We start from the raw sequence: 21179 nt of genomic DNA, 5'->3' as shown, positions 1-21179 counted from the left end.
AAACAAGATTTATAATGATTACTGGAAATATTAATTGATTAAATAAAATTATTTCAAAAGCAAAGAAACACCTATCCATGCATAAAATAACATAGGACATGAACACAGGTCATTTTTGAATAGTTGAAGTAAGAAAGGAAAAATGAGTTAATTGTTAACACCTGAGGGAGTACCTGGAATACAGAATGATGAAATTACTTTATAGCAACGATATATAAACTAAATACTCAGTTGGATCACTTTTGACCCATGTGGTGCATCAAAGGGTTAATAGCAGTGGAGGATGACAGGACAGACACAAGAGAAGAAGAGCGAGTGACACAGAGAGCAGGAAGGTCTAGAGGTCATGAACCCTGACTCAACTTTTAACACATTTTGAGTCCATTATTTCCACCTGATGGGCCACATGGGAATATCCCAACATCTAAAACCCACACTGACCTTTCAGCAGGAACAAGAGGCTGAAACTTCCACTGATCCTCCTCGGGGTCAAAGGTCAGCCTGTTCATGATCTTATTCTTCTCCTCTGGAGGGATGAAGTTCTCTATGATCAGATACCTGCATGTACAGAACACACAGTGATGCAAAGGTTGAGTTTGAGGTCATATTATAAGGCTTTATATTTAAGTCTGCAGATGTAATATTTTGATCCGGTTTTGAGTCTTAGGAGCCTCCTTGAGTTTTATGTTCATTCATTTGACTTTTGTACAAAAGTGACGTACAAATGTCTGGTCTGTGGTCACAATGGTACCTGAAGCAACATACCCCCACCACCGCAGCCACGTTCTTTTTAAACACAGGATTGTTTTTGGTCTGAATGCTGCTGAAGGTGATGATGATCATTCTTCATTTCCATTGTTGAGTTGTTGTATATACTGATTAAATAAAATGTTGCTAAAATTCATTTTGAAGTTGTGTGTGTGTGTCGGTAAAGTTTCCAGATTTTATACATTATCTTAACATCTCATATCCCCCAGCATTGTTTTCAATAATGAAATTGTGCGTACGTATCTGATGTGAATGCACACTGCGTTTGCTGAACTATCCATGCATATTTGCTGATTCTGCTGACTGTTTCGACTCACTTGAACTTGAGCTCTCTGGTGAGCTCATTCTGAGTTTGTTCCAGCTCCTGTCGGCTCCTCACATGCTCGTCGTTCACGTCCTGGATCTCCGCTTTGATGCACTGGAGCTTGGCATATAGCTGAGAAAGAGAGAGAGAGAGAGACAAACACAGAGAGTGAATGTCGCCCAGTGTGGTGTAGTCGCTGATGAACTGGTCTCCAACTCGCTGCAGCTTGGTTGCCCATAGCAACAGCACTGGAGGCACTGGTGTCTGGAGAAATGGGCAGCCAATTGGAGCACAGCAACATGGCGGCCCTCCCTCTTTCCGGCTCATTCCTGCTCTTTCCTCCTGAGCTTTCACACTGTTCATTCTTTGACAGCCCTGGGCTGTCTGCATGGGCTTTAAACAAGTAGGCTAATCCTGACTTTAGTGCTGGTGTAGTTAGCCTGACAGATGATAAAAGATTTATGGATTCATACCATGCACAGTCCCGCTTGATACTGACCGCATAGTTTTTAATTCAAAGTTCAGTGAGAGATTTCATCTGTGAAATCACTACAGCAAAACAAAAACATGTGTTCATTAAAGTACATCTATACATCCGGCTTAAGTCCCCCCTGACTATTGTCAACCGCTCCTTTCACAAAAAGTTCAGCAGTTACCAGTTTTTCCACAGTCAACAACCTTGTTGACCGACTAAACCAAAGGTTTCGCTGATCTTCACATGCCAGCCTCTGAGCTCAGAAATCACAGTGTGAAAACTTCAAATCTTGATCCCGCTTTTCCTCAGAGAGTCGGCACCATGCAGTGAGAAAAGGATGCATGGTACAAGTTAGGATCAACACAGGATCATTAATCACATTGTCATCCACACACAATGGGTTTGTTTGGGGTTAGTCCTGCTGGCCGTGCAACGGATTGGGAAGCGAGAAAAGCAGGGAGGGGTTTACGAGATTCGGAGTGTTATTTTAGGGTTTGTACTGAGGGATTTAGGGGTGAGTTACTGGGAGATCCTAATCAACTTGACAAGAAAGGGAAAACAAATTGAGAAGGTCAGCATGGAAAGATTGAAGAGGCCCAAAAAAGAAAGTGATAGAGAGTGACGGAGGGAGGGAAATGTCCAGGAAAGAGGAGGGGACGGCAGGACAAACCTTGAGGTACTGAGATTTAAGTGTGTGTCCGGACGGAGCATGTGTCCGAGGCAGGGGGTCATTAGGATCCAGGTCAGGGGTCAAAGGGGTCAAAGAGGGATATACTGACATTAGGAACAAAAAGGAAGGAGTATGTGTGTGCATGTAAAAAAACACGTCTTCTTTTGTGTGTAAATTGCTGCATGTAAATGAGCTTGCCTGTATGTGCATTTGTGTACACATGATTCTGTTCAGAATTTCAGACGTAGACGTAGTATCTGTGCATCTTTTACCTTCTTGAGTTTCTTGGTTTTGGCCTCCACCTCCTGTTGCAGAGAAGTGAAAGTCTCTCTCAGCTCCACCGTCTCTTCGTCCTGGACCAACATCTTCTGCTGCATCTCCCTCTCGCTACGCGACTGAAACCATTAATAAATAAAATCTCACCTTTCTGTTCAATAGCATCTCCCTGTGTTTTGCACCCCAATACACTGTATTTAGCAGGTTAAGTTCAGTATTTTCAGTATTTCATGTATTTCTGTGGTTGAAGAGAGGCTGTTCCTAAGTTTCCTCCTGCAGCAGACCCACGCAAACACTCCTCTCCACAAATATCAACTAATATATTAATGGAAACCTTTAAGAAGACTTAAAGCAGCAAGTATGAATTGTGTAGCTGTATTAAGTAGGGAAAAAATACTAAAATCTAATAAAAATGAATACCACTTTTTCTATTGGAAGATATAATTATAATTCGCAATAAATAAACATACAAAACACATCTGTGTCTCTTCATGGTTGAACTAACCTTTACTGTAATGTATGAAATGAATTCTGAGTAAACACACACAGGTTTACCTGCTCAGCAATCTCCTGCCTTTTCATCTCCAGCATCTTCTGCTGCTCATTAGTGTGATCCATGATGTTCTTTCCACCAACCAGCAGCTTGCTCTCCATCGCCTGAGAGAAACAAAAAAATATAGTTTTGTATATATTTATGATTAAAAACACTTTTGTCCTACAGTGTCAACCAACACAGTAAACATTTACCTGCTTACTCGGTGTCAGCTCATTTGACAAATATATGTTACTACACATCAAAATGTAATTATATTGCCTACGTTCATTTATAATTTATCCATCCATCATCAACCGCTTATCCTGCATACAGGGTCTCGGTGGGGCTGGAGTCAATCCCAGCTGACATCGGGCGCAAGGCGGGGTACACCCTGGACAGGTCGCCAGTCCATCGCAGGGCCACACATAGACAAACAACCAGTCACGCTCACACTCACACCTAAGGACAATTTAGGGTAACCTATCAACCTAGCCTGCATGTCTTTGGACAGTGGGAGGAAGCCGGAGCACCCGGAGAGAACCCATGCAGACGCGGGGAGAACATGCAAACTCCACACAGAAAGGCCGGGGCAACCTTCTTGCTGTGAGGCGACAGTGCTAACCACCGCACCACCGTGCCGCCCATTTATAATTTATAGATGCTATAAAATGAATACTAAATAAGTTGGTAATCACATCACAAAACAAGTGACCAGTTAACTAGATTTGCTCAATTTGTACAGAAATTAAGGAGTCAAACATGTCTGGTGTCACATGTATAAAAGCTAATGTGCCAGTTGTAAAACTTCACTGTTTTGTTTTTTCGTGTAGTGGTGAAAGCCATGGTTTTGAGGATAGTGGAGTAGAAGGGAATCTGAGCTTTTGAGAGCCAAGGTAAAATATTTATTTTAAAAATCATAATTTTGAGAAAAAGTTGTACTTTCTTGAAAAAGTCAGAATGTTACAAAATAAAGTAAAGTACAAAAAAAGCTTTTATTATACATAAATATATTAAATATTAAATATATTATACAACGTCATAATATGTCTTTGATTCGACACATGATGCAGTGTGTGCATACACTTCATTGATTTCACCTAATTTCAGGTTTTATCAGTGCAGTGTGTATAGAGGTCAACACAGGTTGTGAATGTTGATATGTGTTTGATTTTGCTGTACATTTCTCGTGTTGCACGACACAGAAAAAGATCATTCAAGGACAAAACAATACTGGATTTAATTGGGTACCATTTCCCTGTAATCAAGGTGTCATCTTATCCAACAGGGAAACACAATCAATCAGAGGCTGGTTTTATCACATTTAACTGACATCAAATCCAGTAACAAAATGTACTGTAACTAGAATTTGTATGTTTTATAAGAAATAAAATCAGAAAGTGGGTCTAAAAGTTTGCCTCAAGAACAAGGATCGAGTGTCTTTCCTGAGGTCAAACTGAGTTCATCTGGAGATCTAACAGTTAAGTCTTTGTGAGTGAGTGTGTGTTGGAGCTGCAGTCAGGGCAGACATTGTGCTGATGAGGCAGTTGGAGCTGGAAGTGGGTAGCTTAACATGCCCATGATGACACCATGATGACACGACCATGCCACAACAAGCTGAGCTCGACTAAAATCTCCTTGTGCTTCGGACTTCAGACATGAATCACATTCAAAAGTAGACCAGTACAAAATGACACAGTGTGCTTTCATAATGTAAAATATGGTATCAATGAAAGGTGACTAATAACAACTTTGACCTGAAGTACCTCTACAACTATTAGATGGATTACCACAAAGTGACATTTTTGTTTTTTAGTGAAATGTGGCAGAACATTGATCTGTCTTATATTCATGCAGATAATTATATATCTAGCAATTGTGCGCTTATAGTCACCTCTTCTGACATTATACTGTCCACTAGGACAAGCCAGAGTTTGTGTGTGTGTGGGGGGGGAGTTTTCAAGGCCACTGTGTGAGGGAGCAGTCTCCCTGCTTTAATTGTCATGTTTGTCCTTTGCTCGGGGCCAGATGTCTGATACTACCCTAGGTGCTAGACTTCTGACCCAGCTGAATCATTTTTGCACTTCTGTGTTTTCTCTTTCTTTAATAAATACTAAAAGACAATGGCTTGTTGTAATTTGTTCAATTCTGCACCAGGAAATATACTATTTCCACGACAAAATGTCTTTTGTACAGATTCAGGATAGGGCTGGACAATAAAAAAATAACAATAATTATCGCAATATAATTATAAAATTTTTCAATAACAATATAACAAATGTTCAATAAATGTTTGACTTTATTCACTTGAATTATACACAAATTAGGACTTATTTTTTTATTAAGATGTTTATTTTGTGGGGGAAAAGGGACTAAAAAAAGCTTTTACTTAATTTGACTTGTGCATAGATTAAGATTTTATCATAATTATGTTCTAACTCAGATTTGTGAAGTGATCCACTCTTTAGCATCTAGTGCTGACCATAATTTAGATGTTAAAATCTAATAATTTAGTTTAAACCACAATTAACCATCAGGTTTCTTCAACTTCCACTCAGGAGCAAAAATCTGCCTTTAAACTCAAAAGAAATAACGATTTGATGCTTATCCTGATGGTTATTGATTTATCGTGATAAAATTTCTGGCCATATCGTCCAACTCTAATTCAGGATGAACTGTAACAACTTTGGTGCTCTATTAACCTTTAACGAGGTCTCAATTTCATTTAGTCTCATACTTTGGTTTTTGAGCAAATACCTGCAAAATGGATGATGCTTTAGCATCAGCTGTACTTTGTGTACTTTAATTTGCAAATATTAGCAAGCTAATACCCTAAACTAAGATGGTGAACACGGTAAACATTACACCTGCTTGGCATCAATATGTTGGCATTGTCAGTGTAAACATGCTAACACACTGGAGGAGAGAGCCGTGGCAGCGCCTGAACTTTTGGACAAATAAACACCCATAGTCGGACTATTATGCTACGACAACTACGCCGTTTTCCAGTGGGAGGAGCCAAGAGTTAATTGCTTTTATTAAATTAACTTTTTGCTTAAATTTTTGGGATTAAAAAGTAGATTTTTCTTCTCTTGCGCTTCTCAGCAGCGAGCCACTGTGTGTTTCCGGTTTCCACTGTTGTTGTTGTTGTTGAGCTCTGTGATACTACTACTTCATATTTATATAAAATCTGGACAAAACTGGACATTGCTTGGAGAAAAGCGAGGATGCTGAACTACCTGGTAAATTCAGAAAATCTGTTACTTGATTCCAGCTATTGTTGTACTTCACTGTGAACAAATCAGCATACTTGTATTTCTACTTGTACTTGTTATTTCGGCAGCAGTTTGATCCGTTTATTGCAATTAAATCAGAGCAAAATGTTTACTTCGGTTTCATACTGCTGTTAGTAATCGCTGGTTGTGTTTATTCGTATTATGGCACTGTGTGTGAACACTCAGCAGTAGTGCAGCGATAAAACTGTGAATATGAAAATTTGCATTTGGTCTGAACCAAAAACAAACATGTATGTAGCATCATGGGAGGTTTGCTCTCTGAATGCTTTCTAGTTATTTTCTCCAACCTTTGAAATTAAACTCTAAGGTGCAGATCTTATTTCATATGTGTTAACTCTGATGAAGACTTCTTATCATTTCATGCCTCTGGTTACAGCATCTTTGGTTAGCATAGAGAATAAAGGCTGGGGGCCACAGTGATGCAATCTTTCTTGAAGTGAATCACACTCACACAATCACACACATGTTCTCTGTCCTGAGGGCAAAAAATCTAATGAAATGAACCTAAGAAGCAGGAACAGAGAGAGAGAGAGGAAACGGGATACAGAGGGAAAATGAGAAGGAGAAAATGTAAAAAGGGGGAGAGAAAAGAAGAAAATAAGGGGGGCACTGCCAATTTGTATTGGCCACATTCCAGTCTCAGTACTTTATACAAAAAGACAGTGTGTGTGTGTGTGTATGTGTGTGTCAACTGTGTGCAGCCTATACGTCCTTTATTACTGGCACATCCCACACTGTCCACTTGATTATATGAGCGAACACAAAAACACACACATACATTAAAAAAACACACTCAAACTCATGCAGAGTACAGTGGAGTCCTTCAGAGAGGATGCGTCTGCTGCAGGTTTTTACAGAAAGCCTCTTTGTTACGAGCTGTCTTTGTGTTCTGTGTGTGTGTGTGTGTGTGTGTGTGTGTGTGTGTGAAACTGCCTGGTTTGCTGCTCTTTGTGTTTTGTCATATTCTTTCAGCTTCATTAAAGAGCTGATTCATGTCAGGGCTTTTCTCTCTCATGCATCCCATGTCCCCCCCCCCCCACCAACAGGCTGGTAAGATACATACAGCCATTTCTAATGCAGGCTATGAATGGTTGCTGACTTTAATGGACAACTTGACACTTTGCATATAACTCAAGGTTTCAGTTTTTCTCACACACAACAATGAAACCTACAGACTTTTATCTAGTGAAAAAACATATCTTCATGTTTTAACTTCAAGATAACAAGATCCACTGTGAGTCTCACTGGGTTTATGAAACTGTGTCAAATCCCCAATTACATCAATTCACAACTGCAGCAACAAATTAAAATCAAACAATGTTTTGTTATGCTGTACGTCTCCTGGTTATCCTAAAAACAGCTTGCTAACATTGAGTTCATAGGAGGAAACCAGGGCACTTCTTCTGCACAAACTTTCAGTTGTGTGTTCTGGCTCAAACAAAGAAGAAGTTTAGAAAAAAAGTATGGAGGATGGCTTCACGTCAGCAGGTCAATCCATAAGTTGAAAATAACATAATTAAGACATGAGGTGATTCTTTAGATTTTTCTGCCTTTTCCTGAACTTGTTTTGCAGAAACAAATACGTTGCTAGCATTGTCAGCTATCTTCCCTAGTTGAAATCAAGCGGTGCTTTCAGTTGCAAGAAGATGATGCCTTCACTAATCGTCCCTATCTGAATAGTATATGCCATTGTAATTAAGTTAGTAAAACCAGTTTAAGCAGCCTCTACATTACAAACTGTAATGTAGCACAAGCACAGCATTTTAAGTCTTTGCTAAACAAATTATTTTATTTATTTATTTATTTTTAAACCTGTCCTGCCCAGCAGCCTGGTATAGAGTATGATGACCTGGATAACATATTGTGCCAGACAGATTTTACTTTAACAAGAGAGTATTAATATACTCCTTTGTCTGTTTTATTATTTATTTAATTATGTATTGATTTGTCACCGGGCCGGACAGGGGGGCAGACGTGGGGATGGGGGGGCACAAACAGACAGTACAGAGAAACCGGATCAACCCGCGCAGCACCCAGAGACTCCCACCCCCAGAAGACAGGGCACCCCGCGACCCCCCAAAGTGCAAAGGACCCCAGACCGCATGTCCCGAGGGAAGCTGTACCCCACCCCGAGGAAGAACAGCAGAAAGTTGTGCCGGGAAGCTCCCTGCCGCCAGGGAGCGATAACGCGGGAGAACCAGGCCAACAGTCCCCCAGCCCAGCCAGAGGCATCCCTCCCCAGAGTGCAGGCAGAGCCAGCAGCCCCCGAGGCCGATCTCATCCCCGGACGGGGGACCAGCCCCCCCAGTCAAGCACCCCCAAGGAGGAGCACCAAAACCTACCCTGACCAAATACTGCTTTACGCTAACATAGAAGAAAAGTCCTTCGGGTGCTTAGAAAAATGGAAACTAATGGAAAAAATCGAAACTGTAACATTTCAAATATTAAGATTGTTCTGACAACTGCTGCTTACAAAGTCACAAATTAACTTTAAATCTTACGTTTAATCCGGTTTAGACTTTCTTTCATGTTTGAGTTCACCATCTTGAAGGAAATAAACTTATCCTGAAAGCTTCCGCAGTTGTGGGGTCATGGGTTGGCATTGCATATTTCCAAGCGCATTGTGCTTTTCATGTTCAGATCAAGCTGAATGAGCTGATATAACGAGGTGAGGATGAAAAGAAGACGGAGGAAGAGTAGGAGGAGGGGAAGGGATGACTCAGTAAATTGTTCAAATGACCTTTAATCACATGAGAGGCGACTCACTTGTCATTTGACTCATTATTCTATTTCCATCTTTGCAGGGTGAGGTTTCAGTCCCACAAACACAGATGCAGTCAGGATGTCTGATGTTCTCTAAAGGTCACAGTAGAGCTTCAGGTTGTTCATCATGTCATATTAAACCTTCCTGTGTCTACATCTCTCTACAGGCTCAAATATTTTCCTTGCTGTCTCTCTGTTTGCTTGATCAATAAAGCAGATTTTATATATGCAATATGTGTGTGCTTCAGATAGATTTGCGGCAAGATGTACGCTATGCCATTGCTCTCCAGCAATGTATTTTGCACGTTGTGACAAAACCTGTAGTTTTGACAATATCAGTATAGCTGGATGGTACATATTTTTGTATTTATATTTTCTGAGCTGCAGGACGACCACTAAAAAGAGAAAAAGAAAACACTGGAGCATTTATAAAGGCATCACACTTTTCCTAACGCTTGTGAATGCATGTGTGCCAGCCTGCATGTTTGTGTCTGTATGTATAATCTGCCCATAAGTGCATGCTCAAATTATTTTAGCTGTAACTGATCTGATTTCCTGATGGGAAAGTGAAGAGAATGGTAAGTGTTAGCATATTGAGCTGGCTCATCCGCATGAGCCAGCCAATCCCAGCGACGCCGGAGCCTGCTGGGAGCGACCGGGTTATAAATACAATGTGACGACAACAAGCTCTCTCGTGTGTGCAACAGAGAGAAGAGACAGCAGAGCAAGAGATGGGAAAGAGACAAGAGACGCTTAGCATGAAAGACAGAGGTAGAGAAAAAAAGGAGAGAAAAAAGGTAAGGCGATCTCTGAGAATCTGTTTCACATCAGTCCTGGTCGATGCAAAAAACACTTAAGGAGCCACAACTTAAAAGCCTACAACCTTATTACCGTTCACTCACTGTCAGTCATCTCTTGCATCCACCAAACACACAAGGGAGAACCTGCAAACAGCCAATCACAACGTGAGCCCCAGATTAACCTGAAAAACATCCTTTCATCCTGCTAGAATAAGACTGAATAAGCACACAAATGCAAAAGTCCTAATAATATGACTTATTTTATAGCTAAAATGCCATAGCAAAAGGCTCTGATATGCATGTCAGAGTACAATTACAAGAGGGACTGTTTTTGTGAAGATTTTATCATCTACTGAACTGCTTACAATATAAGTCTTGGGTGAAAATTTCCCATTAGATGAAATTCAAGACGTCTGCCAAATGATTGTCAATGTCCTCCCAAGGAAAACAACAGCAACTGTTGATTCAGCAAATGTCACCAAAACAACATGTGTTTAAGTTGAAGTGACAAAGCCTTTGAGAGCTGCAAAGTCCACAAACGGAGGAGGTCAGGGTGGTAAGATGGATCAGGAAAATGTCAGATTTTGACAAGAGACCACTGTTTGGTTTCATTTAAGCATGACCACCATCATTCCATAACCTTAGCCCAGTACTACTTTAATCATTTTGACAAAGTTCCTCTTACTTTAATAAAGAACTTCTTTTAACCCAAACTAGGCTCCACACCAAACCATAACAAACTTGTTTTTCTGCCAAACTTAACCATCCAAGATTTGTGCAAAGCTGATTTGTAATGGTTTCAAAGGCACTGACTGATGACCTACGCGTCGTTCTAAAGGACGATGCATTACACAGTTTAAATAAGAGGAATTGTTGGTAATGTGACATTGATTGGTATAAAGAAAGAAAATAGTAAGCTTTGAAATCACATCATCTTTCTTAGGGGCAGGGGGTAATGTTCTAATTTAAAAACTGGTTAACATTATTTGTCATCTGTCTCTCTTCTCTTATCACCTCAGTTATTTTAATCATGTGTTTAAAATATCTATTTTGATATATGTTCAGATACAGATACTATTTTTTTAAACCTGTTCTGTGTGTTAATTATTTCAATAAAATGTTGGGGTGTACTGCTGCATATGTGAAAGGATGCATTAGTTGCAGCTAGCATAACACACCCGAATCTTTGATTGAACTGTTGGCGGACGAGTTGCATGATGGGCTGGCTCTGATGCATCGATTTTAACCTTTTCTTTTTTTAAACATGAGACCAACAATGTTACAAAAGTCCAATGCTAAAAAAGTAGCACACTCTTTTAAGACAAAAACAAGGTTTGTTTTAAACATATTTGTCCTTGGAAGGCTTTACGCAGCTTCTATAAAAATGGTTAAATTAATTATTCAAATGTTTTGATAATTGCTTTTTATATTTTATGAGGTACAGTGGTTACATTATCAAAATATTACATCTCTTTCCGTGCCTTATAAGATAAACACATATTTAATATTTCATTTTTACGTGCAGACATTTCTCTGCCTCTGTGTTTGTTTGTGTCCTTGTATGGGAGACAGGGGAGTGTGTGTATTGTTTAAGAAATGGCTCTGCTTTCTCCACTGATCCCATGACTGGATGCTCAGTTCACAAACACACACACACACAGGCTGCAAAAATTGTACTGACACACATACACACACATGCAAACACACATGGACACACACAGACTTGATTCATCAATATTTCAGTGATGCAGCCTTCCATGCTGAAAGATGAAGAGCAGTGATGAGCTCTCCCTGTTCATTAGCCTACACACACACACACACACACACACACACACACACACACACACACACACACACACACACTGCCTCCCTCTCTCTTTCCAGGCTTTTTCCTCCTGTAATTAGACCGGAAGGCAGCTATATAAACAGGAAACAGTCATTCTATCCATAACGCTGAGAATGTAAGTGTGTGTGTGTGTGTGTGTGTGTGTGTGTGTGCGTGTGAATACATTCTGCTTGCTTAAATGGACGTCTACGGTATGTTGTGGAAAGCTGAAAGGTAAGCATAGTGTGTGTATCTGCATGTATGTGTACACCTCAGTTTGTGTGTTATGCTGATGATATTTCCCATGAGGCAATGGGCATTGTTGTTGATCACGCGTCCTGATTGGCTGAACTTCAGCTGGCAGGATGTAGGAAAGACCTTAATGCACAGTCAATGTCGATTTCCTCCAATAACAAAAGACTGGAAAGACACATTCATGGTAAAAATAGTATGTATTTATTGTTCATTTGAGGATTCAATTATCATCCTGCTCCAGGCAAAAGTTGCCCTCCTCTGTTTGTTTTAAAGCAACATCTATGACAAAAGAAATCAAAACATCAAAAGGATTGGAGAGAAATAGCTCAGTGTTTCCAACACACAGACTTTATCTGGGCAGCATACCATTTTATTTTCATGGATTCACACTCCTAAGAGCCGTCTGTGCTAATATAATTTTCCTGTTACCATAAATTAGATTTAAAATTCTACAATTTGATCCAAATGTGCAAGTATTTATAGTGACAGTTACTTCAGACTTTTAATTTAAGATGCATGAAATTGACCTATTTACTGTACTTTTTCTCTTTGAAGTTGTAAATAGGCATTCTCGGGAATTGCAGAAAATTACTAAACAACGTAAACAGAAAAACGTTTTCTTTTAATAACACCTATATTAAATGGGAACACCCAGACTGAAATAAATTAACTTAAGAGAGAAACAGATGAACACGAGGAAAGTGGGTTTCCTTTTAATCTCAGTTGGCGCTATCAGAACATAACCTAGATGTAAACGACGAAAGAAAATCAAGATTCAGGGTCATTGCTTTTAGAGATGTCGAGTAAAGAGAGACAGTAAGAAGAAGGGAGATGTTACAATTGTGACCCAGAAAAGTGGATCTAAGAATAGTCCGCCTGAGGAACGGACACAGCAGCCTCCTTATGAGAAACTGCTGCTCAGCATGAAGCTCTCCACAGTGACTGCACTGATCCTGGACAGTTTCATAACATCAGTGTTAACAGGAGTTAACCTGGAGTGTAAAGGGCGATAAAATATCTGACTGAAGAGACATGTTGGGACGTTGCTGAACAGTATTAAAGAAGGAAAATTACTTGTGTAGTAAAAGTACAACTGGGACGTCTAAAAATGTACGAGTTCTTCTAATGACTAGCAGGAAACACTAGGCGTTCTTAATTGCATTTACAATACATTTATATTTACTCATTTGGCAGACGCTATTATCCAAAGCGACTTACATTTGAGGAACAACATACAAGCATCAACAGAGCAGCAAATACAACACGAGAACTACAACTGACAAGAGGCCTACATAAGTGTTAGAGCACTAATAAATACTAGTAAGAGCTAATAGCACATATCGCATCAATGGGGTAAATACCTAGGAAAAGAAGTAAGAGTTAACAAAAAGTGCAATCAATAAAGGATAATTGTAAGGTGATAGAAGAAGAAGAGCATGGGAAGTGCATGTTAGAGAAAGTGTTCTCGGAAGAGATGAGTTTTCAAGAGCTTCTTGAAGTTAGAGAGGGACGCCCCTGCTCTAATTGCTAAAAGTCTACAAAGTAAATCAGGAAACAACAGTTTATGATGTGATATCATCATGATTGGTAATTGGTCATTTTACTGTAGCGGAATGTTATATTTTACTATTTACAGAGGTTATGACAACCTTTAAGGCCACATTCTTAAGCTATTAATCTATTTTCATGGCATGAAACATGTACTGTACTAATTTGAGGTACTTTACTTCAGTATTTCCATTTCTACTCCACTACAATTCAGGGGGAAATACTGTACTTGCTTTACTTTAAATAAAATTAAATGCTTTGTTAACTACCCAACAGATTATACAAGTAGAGCTAAAATCTTTTGTTGATTCATTGATTAGTTGATCAACAGAATCTTAATCAGCAACTATACATATACTTACAGTCTGACCAAATTGTTCAAAATTAACAATAAAAGTCTGAGTGTACATTAATGCCTGAGTATAATAATCTAATGATTTAATAGCAGTTTAACAATCACAGGAGACATTTTTCTATATTTTAATACTATAAGTACAGTTTCTGAATATACTTACATACTTAAATGAAGTAAGATTATAAATGCAGGACTTCTACTTGTAGCCAAGTATTTTTACAGTTTGGTTACTGTTCTGAATACTTCATCCACCGCTGCATTTGCTCTTGTAAATCAAAGCTGGTGTCACTTCCAGCACAGCAGACAGCAGCTGAACAGCTCAACAGTTGCACCAACATAATCACAACACAATCCACAGATGGAGCGCTGCACCTTGGAGGCCAGTGAGCTAACAGCGCCCTGCAGAAACACCAGCTGACCCAACACAGACTCACAAGGCTGGTTCCTGACCTACTTGCATTTGTTGTATCTGTGTGGACATATGAGAGGGTGGGAGAGAGGAAGAGGGAGAAGGGACGTTTTAATCTGAAATTATCTATAATTAGTTATTTTCTGAGCTCATGTCCACCATGTTTTCTAGTCTCTCCCTCTCAGCCAGTCTCTCTGCGTAGGAACCTCTCTCTCATTGGTTCTGAGAGCAGAGAGAAAAATGGAACCTGCAGGCTGCATTCTGTGATTGGTGAGCCAATATCAGTCTCAGCCAATCAGAGGAAAGCTGGGTGGGGGAGAGGGGAGCTGGCTGATTGATCAGACTGGAACTGTTAAAGGATCACAGTGAGGTCATGGGAATCTATTAAGGCAGTTAAATGATCAAATACGGTTTTATTACTTTATAAAATATTGTCAGAACATGAATGTAGATTTGAGTTATAATCATGTTTTGTTGCTTTTCAGGAAATATTTGAGCAAGTTTTTAAATAAGACCAGTGTTGAAAAGTCTGCTTAATAGTGTTTAAAAAAGCTTTGTCATAACGAGAAATAACACCAGGGTTGATTTCAGTGATCACTCAAACTATTTTTGTAGACGTTGGCTACTTGTTCATAGGATCAATTCAGTGTTTGTTTTGGTCTTTTCATGAGATTTGTTGACAATAAGAAAAATACATCACTAGACAAACAAATGAACAAGGCGAATGTTTTGAATTTATGAACCAACAGTGATGCATCAAAGAAAGGAAATACTTGTCCATAATCATCTTCCTCCTCTGGGGGGGTTGGCGTACATTTGCTGATTCTTTGCACTTATATCACTCAGCAGCCACCCAGTCAACATCAAACACACACACACACACACAGAGTGGTAAAGACTGTCTAAACTGTGCTGTGTAATCACAGATTTTATACGGTTTAGCAGTACTGGACGTACGGTGCTTTGGAGGACAAAGTGAGGAAATATGAGATGACTCGCATAGAAATGTACATGACAGCAGGATATACATTATCTCTGTCTCTTGGGACTTTTCCAGACCAGAGAGGGCTTACACTTATGTTTCTTTCTGCTATTCACGCCTAACCTAATGAATCCTTCACATAAGTTAACTTTATACAGGACATATATATGTAGCTTCAGGAATACCTCCTTTATCATTTTCGCACTGTTGAAATGAATTTCATGGCAATATATCCTGCATTTCTGGGTAAAATGATGTTGATGTTATAATGTTTTTTTCCCTTATTTAAGGTAGAAGTCAAAGACTCTCAACCGAAAACAAAAAAAGAGAGATGGTGTGCAGGTATCTTATGTCAAAGTACAAAAACAGTTTGCACCATAATCTATCAGAATTCTTTTGGCAATTCTTTTTTTTGTTTTTATGTTAAGCACAAGTAAGTAAAATGCACATATGTTGATTTAGCTTCTGATTCTTTTTAACCTTTCTTTTTAAGTCCATTCTTTGTCCAAACGACCTACACACTAAAAGACACAGATTGAATCCACAGTGGAGCTTGGACACGCAAAGACAAGACTGTATACCGCAATTTTAACTTATTTTCACTCATTATTTATGTAATTTTGCAAACATTTGCCATATTGTGGCACACTGTACATCAATATCAACATTGTTTCTTCTTATTATTTGATATTGATCACAACCATTTTGCCCAGCACCACATGGAAGAAATCTATTGCAGAGGAGGCAAACAGATCAATTAGTCCACTGACAACAGTTTCAATAGACCAGAATGTAATGCAGCTACAACACATGCTGTGTTTTGAGTATAACTGCAACCTTTTCTAAACTGGAAAATCTCTGTTTCTACACGTCTCCTGTTGCTATCGCTCTCTCCACCTACACAGACTGTATATTACCCGCAGAGCCTTTAAAGCACTACGAAGTGAAGGGGTTTAACACTTCACTGTCCCTAAAATATACACATCACCTAATGACAACAGAAAAACAGGATAAGCAGGGATTTTTCTTTTAACTCAACTTGCCCTTCTATTGTTCCAGTACATGTGACACTGAAAATATATTTTTCCCCAGGCTGTTTGCTGCAGCTCAGTAAGCTGATCCAGTAGTGTCTCATGTGCGATGGTCCAGGCTGTAGCTACAGAATTATAGACTGTAGTCACTCAGTCATTCTGCACGGGTGACTTATTGACTGCATATGCCTGTGAATCAGAGCAATTTAATTAACGCGGATCTGACTCAGGCCTTGCTTGCTGCCTCTGTGTGTGTGTTAAGAGGAGAAATAAAGAACTGACATCTTAAGCTGTACAATGGTCACCAGTTCCTGTCTGGACATATGAGTGCAACCGACCAGACTGTGGTGAAAGGGCAGCAGGCAAAAAACTGGGTAACCTGTATCATGACGCTGGGTATCAAATGGCTCAGTTAACTCTGCGTTTTACAATCCGGCTACGAGCACGACCAGGTGAAAGCAACATCATTAGAAATGAGATGAAACAAAAATACCTGCAGGAAATATTTGCAAAAAGTGATATTTAACCAGGAATATCTACAAAATAATCACATACTTAGAAGACAAAAAGTCTATCAATATATCCTGGAATTATTATACAGTATATGTCTTTTGTAGTGTGTTTTCTTTTTTTATGTACAGGAATATTAATATATATATAAATGTTTGTATGTATATTCAATGTTGATGTTAGTTATACTTTGTTTGACTTTAATATAATTTAATTTTTTTGTGTGGCTGATGTTCTGCATCAGCTAATGGGGATCCTAATAAAAATCCTAAAATCTTACTCCTGTGTGAGTAATTTTTGCTTTTTTGTCTGGTGATACACAAACAATTATGAATATGTGATGCGCATGAAGATGCTAAAAGTAGGTTAATGTTTCCACTGCCAAAGCAGAGAAGAGACGAGCGAGAAAAAACGTAGCTAATGCCTGATGAGGTCTATCTGAACTAAATGTTGCATTTATAATCATAACAGCTAATTATCTTTGTGTGGATTCTTCTTCGGTGGGTATAGTTTTTATTTCCAATTCTCATCATATAGTCAGCTCATGTTATTCTGAGCTGCAGTGATAGAGAGAGTAAAAGCATCAACATTGTAAATAATCTCTTTGGGAATTAAACTGAGTTATAATCGTCGTTATATATTAGTGTAAACTATTCATCCATTTGTTAGAAGCTCTGTTTAAAACTGGAGTGGAAATGTAAAGCCTGGAACAGCAAAATGATTCTACTGACATTTAAATATATCTTTTGCTCTATATTCCTTGTGACTCTATTTTTGCCCATGTCAGGATCCTGTTGGAATAATAACTCAATTATTCCAGTGATCTGATTGGTCAGTAGTCAGCCTGTTGACACCGGAAAACCAGAGTTAGCTGACTAACCCACTAATCTCGCTTTGTGGCACAGGCCCCAGGTGAAACTGCTGTGCGCCTAACAAAACTAACTAATGTTAGCTTGCTAATACCTGACCCTTTAGATTGAAGAGTAAAAACATTATGTGGAATATGATCGAGACACACTTAAAATGCTGTTTAATAATTATGTAAACTAATAAGATTTTCAATTGCATTTCACAAAACTGACACAACATACAACAAAAAAACAGAACATTTTGCTAAATGATCAAATAGCATCAGCTAGGTTAGCATAATTGCCTATTTCCCACTCATTTTAAGCTGCATCAATACTACGAGCTCATAAACACGCATTTCTTTATCTATGCATGTACAGATTAAACAAAGAAATACCTACATTTACAAACGTTTGGCAGTCAAATAATCGTGTCCTGGGTGAAAGTCCTGTTTCTGGCCCACCGGCCACCTCAACCACCTCCTTACTTGGACTTTACTGTTAATAATCTTACACCTATCTTTAGCGTTCAAAAATTTCCCCCACTATGTTGAACTATGATGCTAAGGGTGTGTTACAAGCTGATGCTGACAGGTCTTGAGCAATGCGTCCATATGTGACGACTTAGGAGTGAGAATGAGTAAGTAAGTTTAATGTAAGCAATAATGGGTACGTTTACTGCATGAGAAGTCCTACTCAACCCGTAAAGCAGTTGTATAGCATCTTCTTTGGCTCAGGAGAAGCTTTCAAACGTCTAAGACCGCCAATGAAGTCACAATGATGTCATTAGGGTTGGTGACTTGACTTACAAATTCAGAGTCTAACAATGGATGTTTACCAGAAAAGGAGGATCTAAAAAAAGACATGCTATTGAGTGGTATCATGGGAAATGTAGGATCCAGTTTTTCATCAAGTGCTGGACGAAAAGTCGGGATATCTTTGCCTCATTGTTCATCTGACTCCCCCAACTTTATGGAAGCACCATACTCAAATGCTGGAGGGCCCCTTTAATGTTGTTAATATCTGATAAATCACACACTTAATGTTTGATTTAATTTGATTTATAAGGATGTAAAACCAGCATCGGCTAATGGAGTGGTTTGTTTGTCATGTACATAAGTACTGTATGTCTGATCTCTATCTAATTAGATATGAGGCTCCCAGTGTCACTGTCCATAATATCCTTTACTCATCAGATCATCAGATTATCACACATGGTAATCCCACGGACCACATGTCCTTAATCTGTATTCCTGGATTGTGTTGACTGTGTTCGTGTGAATGAATGAATGAATGAATAAATGAATGAAGCCACTGACTGGACAAACAGGTTTCGAGCTCTCACCTTGTACTTGGCGGTCAGTTGCTCGGTGGCTTCCTGCTCCTTCCTCAGATCTCCCATCATCCTCTTATTCTCTCCCAGGAGCCTCTGCTTCTCCTCGGCCAACAGGAATTGATCTTCTCTGATGGCCTCCTTCTCCCTCTCCAACCGCTGCTCCTCCAGCTTCACATAGTCCTCCGCCTCTTTCTCCACCTCCTCCTCATCCTCTGTCTCTTCATCCCCATCTCTCTCCCAGCCCTCGCCCTCCACCTGCTCCTTCTTCTGTTTGCTCCTCCACTTCCTGTGGTTGAGCTGGGCCCTGAGGCGAGCGATCTCCCTCTGAAACTCACGCAGTAGAGCATCCTTGGGATCCTCATTGACTCGGGGCTGGTTCTGGATGTTCTTGGCCCGGTTGGCGTAGCGTAGGGTGGTGAGGGTCTCATCGTAGTGCTGGGGGGCTGGGCCTAAGGTGGCAACCATAACAGTCTTTGCATTCCCTCCCAAAGAGTCCTGCAACAGCCGGGTCAGCTTGGAGTCCCGGTACGGCACATGGCTGCTGCGCCCGTCGGCCAGTGCTGAGATGACGTTCCCCAGTGCTGACAAGGAAAGGTTGATCTTGGCGGCCTCTTTCAGGCGTTCTCCCTGGACGCCTGTCTTGGCTTGGCGCTCGCTTCCAGCCAGATCCACCAGGTTGAGGCGGCCGACCCGGATGTGTTTCCTCCCATCTGGTCCAGGCTGGCTGCACTCCACTGTGATCAGGAACAACGCATGGGACCGGGACGAGTGTTCGTTCATGTCTGTCGCCCCAACCGCCCTCGCCTGGTTGCCCACGTTCATCACCTCCTCGATCTCCTTGATGCTCTTACAGACACACGATGTGAGGTCACGCACATACACCCCGGACTCTGGACTCTCCCTGAGCTCCAGGGCTCTGGCGTTGCCGTGGTTGGGGTCGAGGAGATCCCGAACCTCTTCCAGATAGATCTCAAGGTAGGATGCCCGCACAAGGTACTGCCTATCAGACTGCGAGCGAGAGATGTGTGTGAAGATGTGGTCAAAAGCATTGGGGATCACACCCCGTTTCTCCGGGTCCAACCAGGCCCCCTGCATGGTGTACGTCTTCCCAGTTCCGGTCTGCCCATACGCAAATATGGTGCCATTGAACCCTGCCAGCACCGAATCTATCAGCGGCCGGACGCTCTCATCATACAGGTCTCGCTGTTTTGAGTTTGCATCATAAACTGCATCGAACGTGAATGTTTTCTGGGGCTCGCTGGCTGGCGCACGAGGGTTTCTGAGGATCACCTGTCCGAGCCGCAGGTCCATCTGCACAATGCCCCCTGCAGGCCCATTGGACTCCTCTTTCCGGTTCAAAGGGCGGCATCGAACTACCACCTTCACCGACTCACTGCTCTTATTTTTTGACATGACTGGCTTCTGTTTCTTGTTGTAAACAACAAAAGGACAATCTAAATCAAAAATTGGCTGGGAACCTTTACAACGCCTTTAATCAGTCTCCTGTCTGCTATGAATATGAAACCAGTGATTTTTGAATCATTAATAACAAATTCAGTATGGCTTTTTTGATCATATCATAAAGGAAAACAGCCACAGTGCCTAATAACACAGACTCCAATAATGAAATTATGAAATGCCACAGTGTCTAATGGCTAATTTCCTTTGGCTTATTGTCTGTAATGTCAGCTTACAAACAGACAGACCGTCAGCAGCTCTCACGCGTTGGATCGACGCTCCATTGCAGTCCCGCTACACGTTCAGATTCACTCGGTGAAAAAAAATCCAACAATAAAACCAGTCACACTCATGTCGTCCAGATTTTACACGCCCGGTAGATCCGCGACAGACCGCTGTCCGCATCGTCATGTCCTCCGCTCACTGATGCTCCGAAGTGGATTTGCGGTTCTCGGTGTGTACAGAGAGACAGACCTCCCCTCCTCTACGTAACACACACATACGGAGACACACACACACGCATGCACACACAATCATTCAACCACCACACCCCACCTCACTGCGGAGTGGAACAAAGGATCGTGGGAAATGGAGTTTCACGTCACTGTTGAGTTGATCCTTGCCCAAGGCTGCCACCAGCTCCTCAGCTGGACACACTGTTTGTTCAATTTACAGCTATAATTGTGACAGTTGTGTATTTTTATGGTTTTAAACAATTCTGCCTGTTGACGCTCCCAC

At 40.5% G+C, this 21179-nt stretch overlaps 1 protein-coding gene across 2 annotated transcripts; it reads right to left on the bottom strand.

Moving 5' to 3' along the window:
- Nucleotides 1-441: 441 nt before the first annotated feature.
- LOC119894638 (kinesin-like protein KIF3C) lies at nucleotides 442-20953 on the bottom strand (the record flags this gene model as incomplete). 2 transcript variants are annotated; one of them, XM_038707296.1, is given in 6 exon segments in its annotated part: nucleotides 442-558; nucleotides 1086-1204; nucleotides 2218-2226; nucleotides 2490-2612; nucleotides 3049-3150; nucleotides 18993-20953. In XM_038707296.1, coding segments are annotated over 6 exon segments (1874 nt in total), but the record flags the coding sequence as incomplete, so codon positions are not given.
- Nucleotides 20954-21179: the final 226 nt, after the last annotated feature.

The sequence above is a fragment of the Micropterus salmoides genome, unplaced genomic scaffold (assembly GCF_014851395.1).
Source record: "Micropterus salmoides isolate LMB-PRFRI ecotype aquatic unplaced genomic scaffold, ASM1485139v1 Ms_hic_scaffold_815, whole genome shotgun sequence".
In the NCBI taxonomy this organism is placed as follows: domain Eukaryota; kingdom Metazoa; phylum Chordata; class Actinopteri; order Centrarchiformes; family Centrarchidae; genus Micropterus; species Micropterus salmoides.
This window is presented reverse-complemented; position numbering and strand designations above follow the sequence as displayed.